The 23,183-nt window shown below is 41.8% G+C and overlaps 2 protein-coding genes across 2 annotated transcripts in view; both read right to left on the bottom strand.

Annotated features, from left to right (window-relative positions):
* Nucleotides 1–2,496: 2,496 nt before the first annotated feature.
* Nucleotides 2,497–4,092, bottom strand: rasd1 (RAS, dexamethasone-induced 1). Its single transcript, XM_071907477.2, has 2 exons — nucleotides 3,726–4,092; nucleotides 2,497–3,558 (listed from the first exon to the last, which is right to left on the bottom strand). The coding sequence occupies exons 1-2, from the start codon at nucleotides 3,994–3,996 to the stop codon at nucleotides 3,029–3,031; spliced, it is 801 nt and encodes a 266-aa protein (XP_071763578.1). The 5' UTR covers nucleotides 3,997–4,092; the 3' UTR covers nucleotides 2,497–3,028.
* Nucleotides 4,093–15,434: 11,342 nt separating this feature from the next.
* Nucleotides 15,435–23,183, bottom strand: part of pemt (phosphatidylethanolamine N-methyltransferase) — a 72,978-nt gene continuing 65,229 nt past the window's right edge. The window contains exons 6-7 of the mRNA XM_071907479.2: nucleotides 20,204–20,278; nucleotides 15,435–16,580 (exon numbers count right to left, since the gene is read on the bottom strand). Coding sequence (XP_071763580.1) covers nucleotides 16,526–16,580; nucleotides 20,204–20,278 — 130 coding nt within the window. The 3' untranslated portion in view covers nucleotides 15,435–16,525. The remainder of the gene's footprint in view (nucleotides 16,581–20,203; nucleotides 20,279–23,183) is intronic.

The raw sequence follows: 23,183 nt of genomic DNA, 5'->3' as shown, positions 1-23,183 counted from the left end.
TGCGAAATAGTGGCACACAAAGCAACCGGTATGTTGCAGAGAATACAGTCCAGATTTTCCATTTCATGCAACACATGTTTTATGGCAGGGATTTTTTCTGAGTCATCCTTCATCTGTGCCGAAGACGTTCGATCGAAATATTTCCAGATAACAATATATTCGACAAGACATTCCAGGGACAAATTCCTGGACTGACCCGCGCTCATCCTCATTGTTCTGCTGCTGAACTGTTCGTCCCTTCGGAACAGCCTGTACCTATTTACTCTGTGACGCCTTTCTCCTTCTGCCTCTGACGCTGTGGCGCAAATGTTGACACTTTCGCCGTATGAGACGGTGACGATGGGAAATGAATCTCCTGACCGGCCCGCATTCATTCGCTAAGCCTCGTAGATCGTGATCTTGTGGAAATTTTTAGTGTGTTTCATCAGGGGAACACGGAGCGGTGCCCCAGATATCAGATCAGCACCGGCTCCGAGATGAATAAAACAAATGTTGCTGGCTGAGAGCGTCGAGGCAACAGCGCATAATAATGAGAGCCTTAATTGTGTAATGAATGTATTATGTTATGAATGTAAAAATTTGCAGAAGACACAGTGTTACTGATTAGGAGGAGGGCAAGGTTATGTTGCTGTGTGTGCCTGACTCCTTACACACACACACACACACGCACACTCTTTCTCACACACACACACACCATCTCTCTCTCTCTCTCACACACACAGGATGTTCTCTTTCTAACTCTGTGTATGAATTTACAGGATATAGAGGATTAAGGGAGAGAGAGAGAGAGAGAGAGAGAGAGAGAGAGAGAGAGTGAGTGAGTTAGTACTGGACTCTTGTGTTTCTGGTTCACCTCTCTCAAGGGAAAAGGTTGAACTTATGAAATGAGTGCAAATAATAAAGAATTGAAAACAAACCATGCCTTGTTTAAGCTCTATTTTGTAATACTAGTGCAGTAAAAATTGTTTGTTTAATGTTGTTTTCCCTAAATTGAGATGTAACCGATGGGCAGCCTCAAAGACAAAAAATCCAAAATTGGGGTAAACAATGGAAAATTGATGCTGGGGCTCGTAAAACAACCAATGGAGGTTGTGCAACAAATAATCACACGTTTGTTTTTTTTTTAAGCTGTAAAATGTGTGTGTGCGCATGTTAAGTTCATTTCAGAGTAAAGGAGAGTTTCTGTATTCACTGTTACAGTTGGATTAAACTGGGAAAAGTTTGTTTTTACCACTGCAAATCCTCAAGTCTTAAGGAGCAGATAAGCCCTCTTAAGGCCCACTTCAGTGTTATTTAAACTTTGTTTACAAACCGTCAACCTCCAGCCTGTCCTGGGACTGAGACTGTATAATGATAAAATATAATAAATATGTTTAGAATAAATAATAAATATGTTTAAATAAAGATATACCTTGTTCAATGCATGGATTTATTCTCTTCTTCTCTGCTGCCTGTATTTGCTGAATTCATTACAGCTGAGGGTCAGAGTTACTGTCATCTTGGCATCTTCTCTGGACCTTACAGAGACTGTAACTGGAGTTACAGTGGAAGAAACAAATCTGATTTTAACCCTTGGTGGGATCAATGGAACCTCTTCAGGTCAGTTTAAACACTGGATTTAATTTTTTAAATAACCATAAATGTGACATTCCTTTGTGCTTTAACCACTTAAACCCAGGCCAAAAAGCAGAAAGAAACGCCTAAAATGACATACCCAAAATGAATCAGGATTAGCTCCAGGCCTGTATGCATGGTTCTGGCCTCCTTTGAGAGGTATGAAGCTAGGGAATATCAATCCATTGTCAGTAAACCTATAACTATAACCATTCCAGAGTAAATGGAGATGGGGCATGGGTAGAAGTGGTTAATTTCTTTATTTGATGAACATTATGTCTGGATCTGGGCGCCACAGAAACATCTATTACAGAGACTATGTGAGACTGTAGGCTACTGTAAATCTGTGTGTGCTGCAGCAGCCTGAAGCGTCTCTGACCATGAATGTGAATGTCACAGTGTGTTTGGCTTGTGATGTGCATGTGTTCACTGCAAGACAGCTGCACAACATGGATCTTTGCATCAGCAGTGAGACGGCAACATTACACATTTAGGTTTCTGGGTTTTAATCCCTGAGCAAGCTGACATTTATGGGTGAACGGTTTGTAGATTTTGAGAACTGTGTCAGCAGAATTTGGCTCATTCATGATTATTGTGCAGAATCGTGCAGTCCAGTGTTGCTCAGTGAGATACCAACACTGCAAGGCTTTTCATATCCCACTGAAGCCCCATGCAATACTGTAGCCAAGTGTGTGTGTGTGTGTGTGTGTGTGTGTGTGTGTGTGTGTACTCAGCTGCAAGGTGCTTTGGAGACAAATAACCTAAATGGCAGATGTGTGTGTGTTTGATGAATATTCAAGATGAAAGAAGAACAGTCTAGGATGGACTGTAGATTGAAGAAATGAGAACAGGTGCAAAGGAAGGCTTAGATTATTTGTGTTTTATTTTTTTAAATGTTATTTTTCTTTCTTTGCAAAAATTGACGTTGACAATAAATATACATTCACAATAAAAAATTGTTCAGATTGCAACGAAACATTCAAGTGTAATTAGCCATTATAAAATCTATAACAAAATGTAAACAACTTTTTTTTTTCAACATTGCAATTCCTGAGCCAAGAGTCTCTTTTCTCTCCCGTCCGGAATCTGTGAAAGGCATGACGTCAACACAACACATTTTACGCATTGATGTCTCACAGGGTTTTAAGCCACGTCACACATTAGGCTCTTGATTGACAGAACAAGCAACATTCTCAAATGTCTCGTGGGCAAAGTTGTGCGCTTTGAGTGCATTCGAGTGTCCAGTTTCCATGGAAACAGCGCTGCGCCGGAGCGCACGCGGCCCCGGCGTCTCCACATGTCCAGCGTCCCCCAGTTTGAGCGCAGCGGCCGCGCAGGGCGCGTGACGAGCTGAAGCCCCAGCCAGGCTCCTTCTCCGTTCAAAGCTTCGTCTCGGGTTTGAAACTCAGTCTGTTTAACTGATCACACATCTCTCTTTGTCTTTGCCCTGGCCGCCGCCTATCGCCTTCTCCTTAATGTACATCAGGTCGCTGTGCACGCTGGGGCGCCGGGCGAACGGAGCCACGATCCCGTAGGCTTCCCCCACGTCCTTCATCTTCTTGTTTTTCAGAGACTTTCTGTGCAGCATGTCGCAGTACTGCACGGACACTTTCCGGTGAAGGTCGGGGCTCATCTCGTGAGGTAGTTTGGCCAAGGTAAACAGAGTTTGAAACATCTTATCCACGTTCTCGTTGCGCTTGGCGGAGATCTCGAAGTACGCGCACTTCTCGTCCCCGGCCACCAGCTGCTCGATCTCCTCCGGCTGCACCTCCCGGTAAAACTCCCTGTCGCCCTTGTTCCCGCAGATGACCAGCGGCACGTCGATGTTCTCTTTGGTCTTGTTTTTTAGGCACGACTTGGTCTCGAAGATCTGCCGCTTGAGCCGCTGCACCTCCTGGAAGGAGTCCCGGTTATCCAGGCTGAAGACGAGGATGAACACGTCACCTGCAGGGAAGAAGGATGCTTTAGTTTAGTTGTCTTGCTTTAGATGCATGCAAAGTATGCCTTGCTGCAGTAACAAACAACAGTAACAAACATCTATGGATGTTGCATTCTAATTCTGCACACCTATTGTGTTTTGCAAAAGTAAAGCAGCGGACGTGGATAAGTACCTGTCAGTATGGACAGTCTCCTCATGGCGGGGAACGGGTGGTTCCCTGATGTATCCAGTATGTCTAGTTGGTAAACGTCTCCCTTGATGCTGTACAGTTTCCTGTGAAAGTCCTCGATGGTCGGCGTGTACTGCTCTTCGAACCTCCCGTTCAGGAACCGGGACACGATGGCCGTTTTCCCAACTTTGGTGGATCCCAAAATCACCATCCGGTAGCAGTTCTTTGCCGGGATATCAAACTCGCTCTCCGAGGGCGACATTTTCTTAATCATGGCTGTATAGCGCTGCGGTGGAGCGGTTTCCCCGGTGCTGTGTGCGTAAAAGGCAGCGGAGCAGCAGCTTCAGGTCTGCGTAAACTCTCTCGGTGATCTCTGGTGCTTCTCTGTCTGACTCCCGGACCGGAGCCCGTATTTAAGCTCGCGGCGGACCCCTCCTCCTGGCCACGTCACGACTCCATTGAGCGCAGCGGAGAAGCGGACCAAACTCCCCCTGGTGCGTCAGTCTATCAGTTCCAGTGAACATAGAGAGGACTGGACTGGCTCAGCAGAGCAGTGGGACACGAAGCCAGGCTGCACTTCCAAATAACAACATATCAACCAACAACCTTTTGACGCTGGAGTAGAGCTTGCAAACATCTTCTATGGAATATTACCCAGTTAATAATTTATGTTTTTTTTCGGCATTTTCTGACCCTTGACATTATCTCAGAATTTCAATCCCTAAGAGTGGATATAAGACATTCTAGACCTAAACATTATTGCTCTAGGGGCTTTATTCCTAAGAAACCTTAATTATAAAGTGGCTCCCAATGTGTGCTTGTTATTCTCAGTTTGAAATATATTGCGCAAGCTGTCTGTCAGTGTATTCCTCTGCTTCCACAATGTAAATAATACATGCTGCATACAGTGCACTATAGAGTAGGCTGCAATAATGATTTATCCAAAGTGTTAGGCTATAAGACCAAGTCGGATTCATTCATGCATTCATTAATTCATTAATTCATTCAGTCGGTCACCCATTCACTCCTGCAGCTTCAGATTTATTCATTTCACCAGGCAAAAGAAACCTGCAGCAGGTTTCATTGGATGGGATGAAGTGAGGTGCTGCGGATCAATGCTGCAGTTACCAACATTACCAAAAGGGGGCAGTCATGACACAATCCGAATCAGAGCTGTATGACATGATTTACCTGGGAAAAACACTCATTGTGGAGTGGATCTCAGTGTGTGTGTGTGTGTGTTTGTGTGTGACAGAGAGAGAGAGAGAGAGAGAGAGAGAGAGAGAGAGAGAGAGAGAGAGAGAGAGAGTGTCTCAGGGTGGTTATAGAGGAAGAAATATGAAATGTTCTGGTGTGTGTGTGTGTGTGTGTGTGTTTATATATGCATGCATGTGTGTGTGTGTGTGTGGGTGTGTTTGCATGTAAGCCGTCTCCATCTATGTTAGTTTAGTTTATTGTCCTCCAGAGGAAATTATTTTTCAAAGCCAGAACCTGCAGAAAGACATAATACAGTTACACTCTCATTCACAAAACAAATTAGCACAGCCATCCACAGTGAGCAGCAGCGGTACGACTGTAATTACAGAGGAGCAGCATCAACAGAAGAAGACCAACAAAGAAACAACATCAGTAATGTCAGTTCAGTGTCAAGTTCCAGTCCAGAGGGGAGTTTGTTGAGAGTGTGTGTGGCAGAGGACACAAGGGAGGAGGGGATCCAGCCGTCTATTGTGCTGAACTAAGGGCAAGTTCACACCAAGATTGTTTGAAGTAGTTTATTCAAACTCTGGAGTGTTTACTCCTTTGGTTTGTTTGTCCAGGCGAGAGCAATGACCTTTGAACTCTGGTGGCACCAAATAACGGCATCAAGAGTCTCAGTCCTCTAACAAGAGAACTGCGGTGCGGTTCATTAGGAGTGAGAGCGTAATCTGAAACAACCCCAAAAACACAAAGGTTTATGGGTATAAAGAGACAGATGATAGCCAGCAGTTGCTTGGAAAGTCTAGCAGAACAAACTGAAGTCTGGACTGATGCTCATATTCAGCTGTTGCTTCATGTGTTCTTAACTGGTATGAACACCACAGAAGAAGAGACAGACAAGTCCATCATGCTGAGATAAAGTTACAGGGACTGGAATCAGATTTGTTTTGACTCCCTGGTGCCAAAATCTCTAACCTGGCAGAATGACAGGTTACCAAAATTATGTCCAATAAGATAAGATAAGATAAGATAAGATGAGATAAGATAAGACTTTTTACATGATCTTTATCTTAGTGATCTATCTTATATTTTTTACATACCTGAAGTTGACTTTGGACTTGACTTCTTCATCAGTTCATCAGTTAATGCTTATTAAGCATTAACTAACCCTTATTAAGCATTAACTAACTCTTAACTTAGTGTACCCTTATTGTAAAGTGTTACCTGTCCATCTCTATGCGGATGACACTATTCTTTATTGTTTTTCACATTCTGTACGAGAGTCCATTCTTCATCTGCAACATGCCTTTGATGCCTTCCAAAAATCACTGTTAAATCTTAAATTGGTGTTAAATGCTGACAAGACCAAATATATAATATATATATTATAATAATATGTATATATATATGTATATATATATATATAATATATATATATATATATAATATATGTTATTTTCTAGAGCAAGAGATACTAATTATAATGATCTTCAGTTCTGCACCTTAAATGACACATGTATTGAACGAGTTCCCCATTATAAATACCTTGGAATTTGGTTGGATGAGAAATTGTCTTTTTTTTAAACACACATTGATATTTTAATGAAGAAATTGCAGATGAAGCTTGGATTCTTCTATCGAACCAGATCCTGTTTTCCATGGCCTACTAGAAAGAGACTAATAGAGGCGCTTTTCCTTTCTGTTCTGGAGTATGGGGACATAATCTACAGAAATGCATCTGCTACCACGCTTAAGCCATTAGATGCAGTTTACCACTCAGCTCTTAGATTTATAACAGGCGATAGTTACAGTACCCACCATTGCATCCTCTATAACAAGGTTGGTTGGCCCTCCCTTAGCATCAGGAGAGATCAGCATTGGCTTATGTTTATTTACAAAGCCCTACAAACGCTCCCAGGACTGTCTAATACTTGAGGTCCCGCGTGTCTCCACGGACCTCGGAAAGACTGCTTTTAAGTTTTGTGCTCCGCATACTTGGAATATTTTACAGGGTTTGCTGAAATATGATTCCCTTGTTCCCCTGGGACATTTTCCGTCAAAGATATCAACTCTGGTTAACCTTAATTGCACCTGTTGCAAATGATGTACTTGTGAGGATGGACTGATCTGTGTGATTCTCTTTTTGAATTGTCTTTTTTGTTTGTTTAGTTGTTTATTTATTCATGTATTCATTAATTTCCTCTTCCATGTTATTTGTGATTTTCTCTTGTAATCTCGGCACCACTGGAAAAGAGGGTCTCAACCCTCAGTGTGTCTTCCGAGAACTAAATAAAGGTTTATGATGATGAGGATTTGATCCCTTGGGGAAATTCAGGAGAAAACGAGTTACTTGTGAGTCATGTGACTTTTGTTTACAAGCTGTCGTTCACTGGAATTGGTCAGTGTGAACTGAAACGAACCAAACCACAGAGTCCCAGAGCCGGAGGAAGACGCTCTGCTGACTTTAATGTTTGTGTTCTGATGAAGCCTCGGGCGTCCCACTGTGACCCTCTGTGCCCCCCACCTGGCCACCAGTGTGTGTGTGTGTGTGTGTGTCTTGGGATGGCCACAGAGCGAGAGAAATAGTGAGTAAACTGTGAATGTGTGTTCTTTTGTGTGTGTGTGTGTGTGAATACGTACTTACACTGGTGTGTTACCCAGTGTTTCCCAAGTGTGTGTGTGTGTGTGTGAGAGAGAGAGGGAGGGAGAGAGAGAGAGAGAGAAAGAGGGGGAGAGAGAGAGAGAGAGAAGGGAGGGATGAGAGTGTGAGAGAGAGAGAGAAAGAGGCAGAGAGATAAAGATGGAGAGAGAGAGAGACAGACAGAGGGAGAGAGAGAAAGAGAGAGAGACACACCAACAGCAAACAAACGCATGATAACAGAGAATGCCACTTAGGTAACAGCAGAGATTCTCATTACAGATCTGAAACAAAGATTGCAAAGGAGAGTTTGGGGGAATGATCACAAAAAAGAACAAAAAAATAGACCGAGAAATCAGTCATGTTGTGTGTGGACTGGAAAACTGTTCGTACAGTTTCCCTCGCTGCTGCATTCGTCTTCCACCGCTCCTCGCCCTCCATCACACCGTAACGAGACACATGAGAGAAAAAAAAACAAAAAAGCAGGACAACACGTCTATTTCCCCCCAGTATGAGCGGAGGGAGGACGGTAATGAGACAGAGATGCATCAGAAAGAGAACAGCGCTCACCTTCTGCAGGATAACGACAGAAGAAGTGAGCTGCTGGAACAGGAGACACAGAGGAGTGTGGAAAAACAAATGGTGCCGACGCTGAGCAAACACCACTTCTGCCGGGCAGGTCATAAAAGACAGAGACTGTGTGTGTGTGTGTGTGTGTGTGTGTGTGTAGAGGAGAGGTTGATGCAGAGGATGAGAGAGTGTGAGATACAGAATAGGCATGGAAATGTACTTGAAGTGAAGTACATGAAGTCAACACAATAAGAAACGAGTACAAGAGTAACATGAAATGATGCACAAAAACAGACTCCCTTTTACACCTGCTATCAGCATGCATGCTGGGTGATTAGATTGTAATCAGATAGAGCGAAAATGCGTTAAATCCAGGTGTAACACACCCAAGATGCACTGAAGATCGGCTCATCCAAACCAGCTGCAGAGTGTAAATGAAATGTGTCTCCAATCCACATATAGGAGCGACGTTAAGGGAAATAAACTTTAGTGTGCAGATCCAACCAAGAAGAACGCAAAACAAACAGTAACATGCTTGTCAAAAACGGATTGTCATCATATTGGTGGATGGGGAACAAGCAAGACAGTTTTCAAAGATGTAAATATTACAAGATGAAGTGATGCGTGTGAAAATCTGTGTTTTGGCGAGAAAGAGAGAAATCAGATTTCAATTTGTATTCCGGAGACGCATTTTAATCTCAGATGTAAACACAATCCAGACACGAGATGCATGTTAATGCCAGGTGTAAAAGGGCCAAAGTGTCACAGGCAATATCGCAATACACAACATTCTGCACACATAGACTTGACACAACAAATTTTGTGTATTTTTTCTGAACTTTGCTCACATTTTTCAGCATTTGCTAACATCAATAAAATTTGAACACTGAAGTGCAGTATGTGTCATTAAAACAATCAGAAATGGCTCAGTTTTGGTCTTGGTGTGCCTTAATTTACAGCTTAGTACAGGCTCAGTACTGCAGTAAAGCTTTTACACTTGTACTTTCCTTTTACACAGCTAGCTAATAAGAAACTGAGCTTCTTACTGTAATAATACTAGAAGTGAAGTAGTGCCCAGAACTTGCCGAGGGGAGATGGGGAGCGCCGCCCCACCAAATCCTTCCCTTTTATTCTCATTCTTTTAAACTGAGCATGTGCTGAAACAGCATGAGCAACTGAAGCAATGGGACGGCGTCAGAGTTGCCAACTCTCTTCAAAGGACAGAAGCTATTTGCTGCTCAATTTGCTGTCTCTAGAAGTCGACATATGACGTCATCTGCAAATCTGCATCTGAATATATTTGCCACACCAGTCCCGTTTCCCCTGCTCTTTAGGCAGAGGCTGCGCTGTGTATGAGAACTACTTTGGAGTAGACAAGCAAGTTGCACTAAGTTAGAGACATCAGCCGTACCGATTTGTCACCAAATGCTTTGGGAGTCAACACAACATTTTTCCATAGTCTGAATAAGTAGCTAGATTTGAGTTTGAGAAATAAAGTTGCAGGGGAGTCTGAAAAGTTGCCAAATCTAACAACAAAGTCACCAAGTTGGCAACATGTGTTAAATACTTTCGTAGTTTAGACCGTGTAGAGACCTCCTGTGTGGGAAGTAACAGAGTTGTGGCAGAACTGGAGCAGAGAAAGAACTTTTGAATTCAGTACTTTTAAATTGCATAAGTAAGGCATTTTACATAGTGTATCTAGTTCTAATGGTGCTCTGATGAAGGCTTTATGCCAAAATGTGTTATCCTGATGAAACAAAAAAACAAACAAAAGGTAAACTGAGACCGAGTCTTGCTTGTTTTCTGGATTTTTGGAGTGCCGCTATCCCGTGTTCCCCATGGTTTTCTTCAGGTTTTAGTGATAGCAGAGCATCCACAAGAGGAAGCGCACCTGCTCTACATATCTTTTGAAGCAACAGCAACATGTGGGGCGGCACACTGGCGCCCTCTGTTGACCCGTCACCACTGAGGAGGGGGAAAGTTGCTGTACCTTGTTGCTGTTCAGAGACAGAAATGTGGGTGCAGATATGTGACTGAGGGGCCATATAGTGCTGTTAGTGTTGGAAATCCTCCTTCAGCATCTGTCCTGCTGATTACTTAACCATTCCTTTTAGTTAACAACTGAAAAGAGACAAAAACTTCTAATTCGAAGCAGTTGCTCTTGAGGATGTGTGTCAAGTGCAACTGAAGTTCAGCTAAAGAAAAAAGTGTTTCGAGTCGTGAAGAAGAAAGGCTTTTTATTCAGGCCGCCTCCGAGGACAGATGGAACCTGATGAGCCAAATATGAGCACAATATGCCTCTTGCCACTGATTTTGTGGCAAGTTAGTTAAGTTTCTGTCAAATTGAATTGACTTTGATGAGCCAGGATGTTCAAGGTGATCACAGAGAAAGAAAAAAAAACACTGCTCTGACCTACTTTTGAGCGAGTTTGAAAGAACTTATTGATTTGATTTCTGAGGTAAAATGGTAATTCGGTGCAGGGCAACGCAGCTCCCACCTCAGATACTCCTTCACAACTTTTATCAGAACTTTTCCCACCTACTTCCTCCTCAGTCTTTTGAAACTTTGAAACATCTGTGGGCAGACGCAGAAACTTTCCTCCTGTGTTAAAAACATGCAGAGACGATACGGACGCAAATGTGAGAGGTGAGAAACAAAATGAACACATCCGGTGGGTCTAAACCAAAAGACAGAGGATTACCAGGCTGATGAACACCAGATCTGACCCGATCTGATGACCTGGTAGTGTGAGGAGTTTACAGATTCAATTTTAAAGTGCTGTGGACCTTTGGTAGTATCTTGGGTTGTGTATTTTCCTCCATGATAAAACCCCAAAATCAGTGATTCTGTGATCTGTTGCTCCAGTAGAGGAGATTGGAGACAAGGCAAGTTTATTTATATAGCATATTTCATACACAACGGCAATTCAAAGTGCTTTACATGAATAAAAGAAAAATAAAGACACAGGTAAAAAGACAGTGCAAGAAGATTAAAAAGATAAAAAGATAAAGAAAAGTGAAAGTGCATTAAAATCACATTTAAAAGAAGATGTAAAAGATACAAATAAATAAATATTCCAGTGCAGATGAGTGTTGCCCTAAATTTCTTAAAAAGCCCTGGTGAACAGAAGAGTTTTAAGCCGTGATTTAAAAGATTGGAGAATTGTGTTTTTCTCTCTCTCTCCATTCAATGCCATTGTAGTCGGAAAATCACTCTTCCAGCACATAAATGAATGTGAACAAAGCAGATTCTGACAATATGTAAAAAAAATGCTGCTAAATTATGGTTAAGTGAATCTCTTTCTTTATGTTTATTAAACCTTTCAGTTTGAACAAGTGGAACACCGAAATCCAGTCGGAGGAGAAAGAAAATACGTTTACCAATAATTGTAAATAGGCAAAAAGGTGGGAGACAGGACTTTGACAAGGCAAAAAATGAGTCTCTCACTTTTTTTTTCACCTATTTACACAACCCAAGGTACTACCAAACCTCAACATCACCACAGTCATCGACTTGGGAGACGGATCATGTCAAGCATGTTTGATATTTACGACTCGATATCTGGTCTCAAACAAATCCTGTGGTGTGTGGGGATCACAAACAAAAGTGTTACATTAAAAGGTTATAATAATGATAATAATGTGTAATACGCTCTGGCCGATATTTGCTAATATATATAGAGAATATTGTTATATTTTCCGTGGCTCCAAATATCGCAATATTTTTTCTGATGAAGCCTCGTTGTCTTCAACTCTGCAGCCCATGTTGATGCCGTCTCTCCAGCCGCAGTTTGACCCAAATTCTCCTCCTCCTGTTTCTTCTTTGTTTTTGTCAATGCACACTGCATTCAAGTGCATCTTAATACATATTCAAGTGCATATTAATACGCGAGTTCCCGCAAGATTAGAGGTTGTGATGGCAGTGAAGTGTCAGCAGGATCATCTCAGTGATGTTGTCAAGTGTGTGATTACCCCGTTCTTGCCTGATCATTTAATATCAGCGTATTTATGACAAAATATTAAGTGAAATCCCTTGTTATGTGTGCAGTGCAATGCATTTTCAATATGGGTTAGGATTTTAAAAGCCTCACAACGTGTCCCCCAGACTTAGGGTTCATGTAAGGAGGCCGAATGATGAGCTGGACTTATCAGACTGAGGCACTAATTAGCAGAATAGCTTGAAATCAGACCCACTAACTCTATAGACTTTAATGGTCTTAAAGCACATGGCCACTCTGCAGTCAGTCATGACTCTAAAAGCAACCAGGTGCAGCTGCAGTGTGTTTTAGACGGACTGTGTTACTCTTGTTTCTAAAGCAAATGATTGACTGCTGAGGGAAAGAGGGAAAGGTAGAGGAGGGAGGGGTAGAGACCTTCTTTCAATTACTGTTTTTCTCCCACAATGTACTACAGACTGAATTTTACCTTTCAAACTAGAGGAAGCCTAGTGGCCTTTAATTGGAAGGAGAGGGAGAGTTGTAAGTGAAAGAAAAAGAGAGTTCATTTCCAAAACTGCTATATATCCATTTTGGGGTTAAAACAAAAGCTGAAGTTCATCATTCAGCATCTGTAAAATATAGAGGATCTGGTGGAAGTGTTTCTGTTATATCCTATCCTTTAAAGAGCACCACAGTTTGTTGTCTTGTTGATTTTATGCTAGTCGTTATTTTCCATGAGTAGTACTTGTCTCTTGTTTTCAAAATGGTGGATCTCTCATTTTGGAACGAAGCTCTTCATGTGATGAGATATGAGATGAGCAGCAGGATGAAGAAGAGAAGTGGATATATTGGGAAGTGTAGAAGTTTGTTTACCATGCTGTACACACATGCACAAAGTCCACCAATTCAGGAGAAAGTTATAGAGGGATTATTTGTTTGATTTATATTAGGTTAGATTAGATTAGAGTTTACACATAATGAGAAATCTTTGAGAGTCGTGGTGAGAAAGCCAAACTATTTTTCCTGTCCAGGTCGTTCTGCTGCTGCTGACGGCCTAAACTCAGTTAAATTGGTTAATTTGCATATGAAACGATGCAGCATCTCACTGCCGTTTAGGAACTGTGTATTTTGCACTGTCGAGGCAGTTTTTATTGCACTTTATCAAGCAAATGCCTTCCTGTCTAGTCTTATCGACTGATACTTGTCGGTACAGTGTAAGTACTGGTGACTGGATATGTGTTTTTACTGTAAACGATGTCTGCAAACTAAATATCCCATACACAGGAGTGCAGCTATACTGATTTATTTTCTTTTACCCACTTATTTTAGTTCAGGCTCAGGGGGGCTGGAGCCGATCCCAGCATATTTACGATACAAGTTTGGATTGATTTATTTTCATTTTCATCATCTTTTAACTTCTTTATTGGTATTCATGTTTTGGTCGATAGTGTCCGGCAGTAACTTCTTCAAACTGCTGTCTGCCTGACGTTCACGCAGAGAGAAACATGTTTTACTCGTGTGTCACGTAGAAAAACATCTACAGAAATTGCGGGGTAAAGTCTGTTGTAGTTTGCGTAAGCGAGCTGTGCGTCCGTCTCGTTTACTCATTCACTTTTTGTGAATTTGTCACTGGCTCGCTCTGTCATGTCTTGTAATCATCTCTCTGTCGGTGATTCATTCTGCTAATCAACTCTCCTCTTCCTTCCTCCCTGCATCCCTGGATGTAGACTACAGAGCGAGGCTATTCAACTCAGAGGCAGAGTTGCTCTGGAGGCACAAATAATCTCATTGGTTGAGTTAAACATCAGTGGGCGGAGCCAAAGAAACAACTTTACAAGTTAGCCAACTAGCAAACTAGAAGGAAGGAACTCAAAGAAGGAACTCTGGTCAAAATATGAATAAAAAATATAAGACGCAGTGACTTTTTTTCATTCATTCATGACCATCACATTCATGATGTTGAAGCTCAGCAGCTAGCTAACTAGCTTACCGAGACAGCTATAGGCTAGTATGGCTAGTTTGAACTTGGAAGGTCAGCTAGGCTAACTAGCTAACCTAGATAACTTAGTGTGGATAGATTACATGCCAAGAGATCTGAAATTAAGTAGCAATGAGCAGATTTTTACATTTACATTACATATGAACATTCAAATCTGCAATCAAACCTCTTTCAAACTTTGTGGTTATGAATGTAGTGAAGTGCAGATCAATAGACCAGACATGAAAAGTAAACCAGCAGATACTTCATCCTCAACATTTTGACTTCTATTAACAACATACTGTGTGTGCAGGGAGGCTTTAATCAGGCGATTTATTACAAGTGCTACAATGGTTTGGTTCTATCAGTTCTACCTCTATGAATGAGAGAAGTTGCTCTGTCTTCACTTTCTTATTTCAACAGTTTGGCTCAGAGGAAGTGAGGGAAATCATTGATGCAGTCTGTCATTACTAAAGGTACAACATGCATCTGTGTTTCATTGACTCACAATGAAAACAACGTTGATCCAAATATGGAGAGTATTAGCAATGCAGATTTCTTCGCATTGGGGAACGGATGTTGATGAATGCACCACCAGCCTGCAGGTTATGCTTCACTGCAAATGAGGTTACACATCAACTAGTTCTATTGCAGGTAGCTGTCAGACTGAGGACATCACCTCTGTTGCTTTGGTTTGGCATGTTCAGCTAGTCGCCAGCAGGCTAAAAGCAGCCCACTGTGACTTCTGATGCCTGTGGGCTGCTAGCTGAACATGCTTATATACTAGAACTGTCTTTTTATAACATATTTTAAACACAATGTCTTTTAATCACCTTCATGTTGTGTAGAGCTTTTCTGGTTTAGTTCCTTCCTTTGATTACACTTGTACTGCTTGCTTCTTACCTTTGTTTTAGTCCTTTATCTATCTGTATTCAATTTTCTGTTTTTATTTTATTTTTTTCTTCTCATTTCATTGTAAAGCACCTTGTAACCTTAAGAAAAGTGCTATATAAAGTTTATTATTATAGTGTTCACATTTTGTCCTACATCTGCACATTTGTATGCTGCTTGCTAAATGACTTGCTTAGTTTGCAGTCATCATATTACATTTTCAAATTATTTTGTGCTGAAGTGTGTCAGAAGCCTCATGAAAAGCAGCATATGTGCGTCTCTTGAAGCTGCGAAGCTGAAGGTGGTTTGATGCGGCACTTCATGCTTCTACAAGAGACCATTGAAGATTATTGCTGTTTGAAAATGCGTGCACCCATGCTGCTTTCCATGCATGTCTGCCTTTAGAGTTAGAGTTGTGATGTAAAGTTCTCACCTTCAAGGCTTTCATCCGGAGGCTCGATTTCTCAAAACAAACACAGTCACCAGTGCTTTGAAGTCTTTTATTACATAGGAAAAAAAGTTCTCCCGTCAACATACAAGACCAGGCAGTGCGTATTGTACAGTGTGGAATGGTTAACTTTGCATAGGTACAGTGCAATACAATCACTGACTTGTCTGAAATCATATCACATTTAAAAAGGATGCAAAAGGAACAGTGATTAGGATGCAGAGTATAATGATGGCAGTGTTGCAATTATCTACTGGTCTTTCCCTGTGTTGTCTTGAAAGTCTCTAAACACTGTGACACACTTTGAAGCTCCAACTACGACTATTTATTTCTCACTAGTTGATCCAGACTGGGTTATGTCCAAAAAAAAAATAGAAACAAAATCCACTGCACTTAAAAATGAAGAGTTGAAGACATTGAAGCCTCTCGGATGAGTGGTGAAACGTCTTCATCTCTTCATTTGAAGTCCAGTGGATTTTGTTTCTATTTTTTTTTTTTTTGGACATCTTCCTACCTGGATGACTGAAATTAATCTACACAGACAGACTGAGTTATGGTTTTTCAGATAAACAGTGACATCACCATGTTTAGCATTACATTTTCATAAAATTTAGTGAATGTGAAGGGTTTTTAGGTATTAAATGTGCATTTTTAGATTCATCACAACCCTATGGTGGTGATGAACCCGTGAGAAATGGCTACCAAATATCTCAATCGTGGGGAAAAAGTCCTATTGTGGCAGGAATGACATAGGGCCAGCTTATCAAAAATGGTTATTCTGCAAGTGTCAACAAAGTATATCCATGCGGTCCAGATTGGAATTGGAAAAATGTGATTCCATGCTGATTTTTGCTGTTCATAATGGTTAGAAAACATCAGATTTGTGCCATATATGAGGGGGAAAAAATCTAAATTGGGAGACTTTCAGCTGCAGTGTGAACGCAGCCTTCGTCCCCGCTGGAGGTTGATTAATGATTGAGGTTCTTAGGAAGTCGGTCTGTCACTCAGTCAGTCATCCTGTCTGTCTGTCTGTCTGTCTGTCTGTCTGTCTGTCTGTACATGACAGAATGTGAATCCTCAGCCACACCGGGAGCTGCAGGCGGCAGCGGCGTTGGCGGCGGCGGGGAAGTGGGAGGTGGAGGATCATTTGTGTTTGCAGCGCTGCCTCCTCTCCTGATAGATCTGTTCGGTGAACGGTCTGCAAATACAGCAGAACAAACATATAATGGGACAATAAATCAGAGGCTGGAACGCCGTACCACTCCGTGCCAGGACCCAGTGTGTGTGTGTGCGTGTGTGTGTGTGTGTGTATCTACATGTTCCTCTTCTCCACCGCTGCACACATGGACACACCGTTCCGCACCACTGACCCCTGATGTGAGTTCTCCACATCCTGTTCAGACTAACAGTTACAGCAGAGGACAGTGGTTCTCCACCTGGGGGGGGGATGGAGGGAATCTGGGAAAATACGTTTCTAATTGACAAATTTATTATTATATTGTCTTTTTAATCTTTACGATCTTTGTAGCTCTTTCTTGTGAAACACTGGATATTTACAGCCTGAATGCTTCTTCCAGTAACAATAAAATATCCTGGAAAGGGAAAATAAACGTCATCATCGGGTGTCAAATTCTCCATTCTGGGGCGTCCTGGTGGATCAAAGACATGTATCATGTAAATGTGATGTTCTGGCTTCGAATCCCACTCTCTCTCCCAGTCTCTCTAAACTTTGAACTGTCTAAAAAAAGGCAAAAATAATCTTAATAATCTTAAAAAAATAAAAATAAAAAATCTCAACATTCATTTTGTGGGGACACAGGCCAAAAAAGTTGAGAGGCATTGTCTAAACGCGCTCTGTAAACTACCAGGAGTGGGATACTCTATGCCAGTGGTTCTCAACCTGGGGTTCGGGACCCACCAGGGGGTCGCAGGATCATTTTGGGGGGTCACAAGATTATTTATGTGATAGGAAAAAAACATTTCTACGATACAAATTTATTATTGTGTGTAATTTTTCAGATTTTTCACTAATTTTTGCTTTTTTCTTGTGAAATACTGAATAGTTTTCAGCCTCTCGGCCTCCTCTGATAGTCAAATGAAACAACTTTTTTTTTTTTTTTTGGTTGAACTGTTCACCTCTCTGTTATTTGCAGCCTGTGAGCCTGCTCCATACAAGTGAAAATCAAGCTAAATCTACACCTATTTCCATTCACTGTGTGTTTCCTGCTTCTTATCCCATCAATAATACATGGTGCCTGCTCCATTCACTGTGTGGGGTAATATCCAGCCTGATGCTTTTCTATCCCCGCACATAATAATTCAGAATCTAGCCAGGAGCGAAGCCAAATATAGCAGCTGAATCTTTTCCCTGTCACAGTGTGAGGTAAGATCGGCCACCTGCCTTCGCTTGAATTCACAATTTTGGGCTAAATGACACATTTCTGGATCTGCGCTGCCGGAGACTGGAGCAGCAACATGTAACACCTGCGCTCTCTTTCACAGCGTGTGTTAATGTGTGACATATTCAGAAATGCATGCTTCTGGCGACGCCAAGTCTAACCTGCCTTTTCCTCTCTCATTTTTTTTGGGCAAATGAGGCCGTTGTGAATCTAAAGACCGGACGAGGTGGATGAATCTGCTCCTCCTAACGCCCGGGTGGTTTCTGTAGCAACAGAAATCTGGGCGAGAGAGACTTGGTGAGGCGAACAAAGCCACGAAAATAACCTTGAGGGGCTGGAAGAGGCCGGAAAGAGAGGAAGAGGGTTCATCAGATGTAATGAGCCGACAGGGAGGTGGAATAGTAAACGCCAAATTCTGAACGTGTGTGTGTGTGTCTGTGCTTAGGTTTATGTATGTGATAAATGTAGGTCAGTCATGTTGCGGCATAAACAAGCTGCCATTTCCCAGCATCCATCTTGCCGCTTCTATCTAGACAGACATTTGGCTCCTTGGAGTTGGTAAGTTGTGACAAAGTGTGATGCGTTAAGATACGACTGTTGACTCTATATGAACTTTGATTGGTCTGCTAGTTTGCTCATTATAATCTGTATAAACTAACAAGCTGTTACTCTCTGTTACTGCTGTGACAGGTTCCTATAGGAGTTAATGTAAGTGACAGCTGCACAATAAACATACATGCACACAAACAAGCACTAACACATCTGGTCTGTAGATGAGAGGGTGTCACACACACACACACACACACACTCACACACACACACACACCCACACACAATGGGCTTGATGAGTGAGTGCACTCCAGGCAGCTGCTTCCATCTCAAGCTGTCTCATTTGTGGGTGGCTTTAAGCAGCGGCAATATGTGTTTGTGTCTTTGTGTGTGTGTGTGTGTGTGTGTGTGTGTGTGTTTCTGCGTGTCCGTGTCTGTCCAAAAGTAGGTCACTCATAACTGTTTTTTAGGTCTCATCTCGTAATGGTTATGGAGGAGGAGGAGGATGAGAGGGAGAGAGGGAGAGAGGGAGAGAGGGCCGGCCACTCCGGCTTCGATTCGGCCATTAAAGAAAATGATCTGTCCGCTTCTTCCAAGTCCCCTTGTGTCACTCCCTGTCGAGCTTTGGCCTTTTTTTCCCCCCAGAGCTAATGTGCTCACAATTAAATGGAGATGCGGTTTGAGAAGAAAACACGAGAGAGGGACAGAGGGAGAAAGAGGGCGGGGAGGAGAGGAGTCGTCGTCTTGTCTTCTCGGCTGTCCTTGGTCAGATCGCTCTAAGCGAGGAAACCCCGTCTGTAAAATCCACGTCTTAACGAGCGCTCAGGTCCAAAGAGCCGCAGGAGCTCAGGTTTGAAGCGACTCGAGCTGCGTACCTGCTGTATCTAGGCCAAAGCAAGCCTGCCCATCAATTAGTGGGCAAGTTCAGAGGAGAGATGTCTTGCATACCGAGACTTGCTCTCACCAGTGGGTCACTGTTAACCCCTTGAACTCTGATTTTCCCCTTAAGTAGCTTCAAAGTTAGAAAAAAAACATTTTTTCCATACTGCACATCAATGTCACATATTCTGTATCTGCTCGTTCCAATGCTACATAGCACAGTGGTTCTCAACGTGTCCGGGGACCACCAGGGGTCCTTGAGGGGGGTTCCAGGGGGTCCCCAGCAAACTGATGAATCGTTAAACTTCACCATTATTTAGTTTACAAGAAGTTAACACAATTAGTGAATGTAGCAGAATGACTGTTTTGATCATAGTTTCTCTGTTGTCTCTCTACTTACAATACAGACAGTCATGGGATTCTGGACAAAATCATATCTAACAATAAAAATATTCTCAGATTTGGGTCTGAGAGACAAAATCTCATCAAATGGGGGTCTGTGGCGCTAATGTAGACTAAAGGTCCTGGATATGAAAAAGGTTGAGAATCACTGACATAGCACACTTATATTGAGTGAAATATTCAAACCCAAGATGCCATTATTTTATGGCTGCACCATTACATCAAATGGAACAAATCTAGATGTTTGTGCATCATTTTCTACACATTTCCCTGTAATTCAGCATGACATGTTTGGTATCTTTGGAAACCTTGGGATCTTGACTAGAATTTGAAATAAAGTTTAAACAAAGCCTGGCAGCGCAACATGCGTTTGTAATGACGGGCCCGGTGGGGTGGAAGAGGTTCATTACTTTAATTGTAGTGTAGACTAGTACTATAGAAACTCCATCAGTGATTTAGGGTTATGGTTAGGCAGGTAGTGTTGGCAATGAATGTTACAGGTTAGGGAATGAATGTAGTCAGTGGAAGGTTCTCATAAGGATAGAAGTACAAGGATGTGTGTGTGTGTGTAGAGGGTGAGATCAATACTTACCCCTCGTATCCTATCGCCACCTTGTAAGAGACGGCTACTACTGCAGTCAGAACCAGACCAACAGGACTGGCACCACTGGAGGGAGGGAGGGAGAGAGAGAGAGAGAGAGAGAGAGAGAGAGAGAGAGAGAGAGAGAGAGAGAGAGAGAGAGAGAGAGAGAGAGAGAGAGAGAGAGCTGGGTTAGCTATCTATTGTATGTACAACACAATACAGACTGTGTTCAAGCCTATTATCGGTGAAGCACTTCAGGCCAATCAGACTGCCTGAGTGTCTCAAAAGGGGAGAGAGACATAGAGAAATATGTAGAGAGAGAGAAGAACTTAGTAGATCTTTTTCCATCCAACTGTCAAGCAAATTTTATCCCAATTTTTTGGAAATGTTACAAAAAATACAATATGAATTAGATGCGTTTCCATCGGCTGGGTTGAAGCAAATAACGTGAACGTCCTGAACGTCAAAAAACAAAACACCGATGACGAAAATGGAAAGAGTATTGAGGATTGATTAGCATTGGGAAAGCTTTTGCACTTGGAACTTGCACTTGGAAATCTTGTAATGCACCAACTAATGTTCATACTTCTTAGACATGGGAGCGACAGCATGCATGACATTTCTGGGAGGTTGTGGTGGATATTTTTACGGACATTTCAGAATGTCCCAAGGCACTTTTGAACCGATGTGCAGTGAAATTGAACCAACTTACATCATTATTTATTCGAAAAATGCATTTCGATTGCAATTTCCTCGCAATTTTTTTCTGGTTCAAGCGAGTGTAAAAACATTTTTGTGATATTGAGGACATTTTTATTTTGCCGTTTCCATTGCGATTTTCTAATTTGATGAATCAGAATTTGCAAAAAATACTTCAATGGAAACCCAACAACTGAGACCTTATCTGTTGTGCATCTATTGGTGCCATGGAATACAACCCCCCACCCTGAGATATAAACTGGCTTCACAAAGGCTCAGAAGCTGGAGGTCTGACAGCAGAACCAGGTCTTTATAGATCTGAACTCCTTCTTCTTCTCTCCTGCAGCTGGAGGCCAGGCAGACTAACATGGTTTGCTATTGATGCTTCACAACATGAGCAAGTAACACAACAAATAATGTCTATTTGCTTTAATCTTGGCATTATTGCCTTTTCAGTATTGCACTTTTTGTTGGAGATCCAGTGATGCAGTGATCAAATCAAACGGAGGGTTAACTGTGACCTGCAGCCAGTGATCCAATGATCTGGCAAACAACCGGCCTTATAAATAAAAATCCCTTCTATTTTCAGAAAATAAATACAGTTTAAAGACCCTAACTTCATATAAATTATGGCTTTTTGATTCAACTTACTATGAATTTACATCACAGAGATTTATGGCAGCCTCATAAGGTGGTGGTTTACCCTCCAGTACACCCTATGGTGATCAGAAATAACACACACACACACACACACACACACACACACACACACACACACACACAATACATGCACTGCCCTACATATTCCGGAGCAGACAGTGGCACAGTGACACAGATCTTTGTCAATCACCCTTTCTCCCCCGAACAGGGAGTGGTAAATAACACCAATTAGATGGACTAATTTCCGACCGAGTCTCCAAAGTTAACTCACTCTCCCACACACACACACACATACACAAATGCATGAAGGCAGACTCACACATATAATGCAGTGGGTGTAATTAAGGGGAACATGTATGATTGCTGGACTAAAAGCCTTCTCATGTGGAGGAGCGCGGTGAAAGGCTATATAATCAGAGCAGCCATTTAGCTGCTCTAGTATGAGCTCCCTACATACATGTGAAATGACTGTGTGAAATGACTGTGATTGTCTATACATCAAAAGCAATATATTCCAATTGCTGAAACAGCCAGACCGACACAGAGAAAGAAAAGAGACAAATGAGAGGGAGGAGAAGTAATCCACAACAGCACAGCACAGTCAACACAGCAGTTATGTGGAATGGGTTACCTGCAAGCCTTAAGTCGATTAGCTCTATTGGAAACTTTAAGTCTACTTTAAATATAACTATTAAATCTGTTGAGTTGCAGTAGGTCCTAAATACCCAACTTGTTTGTTTTAGTTGTTTGTGCATTGCTAGGGTAATTGTGACTGGGTTAGGAGAACATGTGGTTAAGCCTGATTGATTTTGATTAATTTAGGTATAGGTTTTAGCCGTTTGTGCATACCTACGGTTTTACGCTGTATAGTGTAGTATTGACTCATGTATTAATTGTTGAATTGGTTGGATACCTTGTACTGAATATGTATTGTACTGCTGCCTTCTCTCTACTGCCCCCCGCCACGCGCATATGCGCTCACACACACACACACACACACATACACACATTCATTAATGTATGCTTATTGTGCTCACATACTCATTCAATCACTAACAGTTAAACACACACCTACACCCAAAGGACCACAATGGAAATAAGCTCTTGGGCTTCATTGTGTTTTATCCTTTTGACAAATATTGTACAAAGATATGATGCCTCCTGGTGAGGCTGTGCATATATTATTTATATATATATATATATATATGTCATATATTTTTTATATTGTCAATAAAAAAATTCAATTCAATTCAATTCAGTCTGGATAGTCGAGCTGCTAATAAGACCTGCTGATAGTTACAATGAAACATGAGCAGTTTATTGAAACTCCTCGGTTCGTCAGGTGAGATCAACGTAATCGAACCAACTACAGGAAACAACCCCAAAATGCAAGGTATTATGGGTATTCATAGTATTCTGTTATATCACCACATGGCCATCCTGGTAGGAAAATAACAGGTGATTGTATTAAATTAATTGATAAATGAAGCGAGTGCAAACCGCAGTCCGGACTGATGCTCATATTCAGCTATTTCTTCATGTGTTTTTATCTGGTATGAACACCAGAGAAGAAGAGACAGACAAGTCCATCATGCTGAGATAAAGTTACAGGGAATTTAATCAGATTTGT

This window comes from Centroberyx gerrardi, chromosome 20 (genome assembly GCF_048128805.1).
Source record: "Centroberyx gerrardi isolate f3 chromosome 20, fCenGer3.hap1.cur.20231027, whole genome shotgun sequence".
Lineage (NCBI taxonomy): Eukaryota > Metazoa > Chordata > Actinopteri > Beryciformes > Berycidae > Centroberyx > Centroberyx gerrardi.
The sequence above is the reverse complement of the archived record's forward strand: the minus strand, read 5'-3'. Positions and strand labels throughout refer to the sequence as shown.

Bases quoted from the DNA above. Each gene is read 5' to 3' on its own strand.
- rasd1 (XM_071907477.2), bottom strand. From the start codon at position 3,996: ATGATTAAGAAAATGTCGCCCTCGGAGAGCGAGTTTGATATCCCGGCA. The intron at 3,559-3,725 runs GTACTTATCCAC...TCTTCCCTGCAG, and splicing joins GAGACTGTCCATACTGACAG to GTGACGTGTTCATCCTCGTC.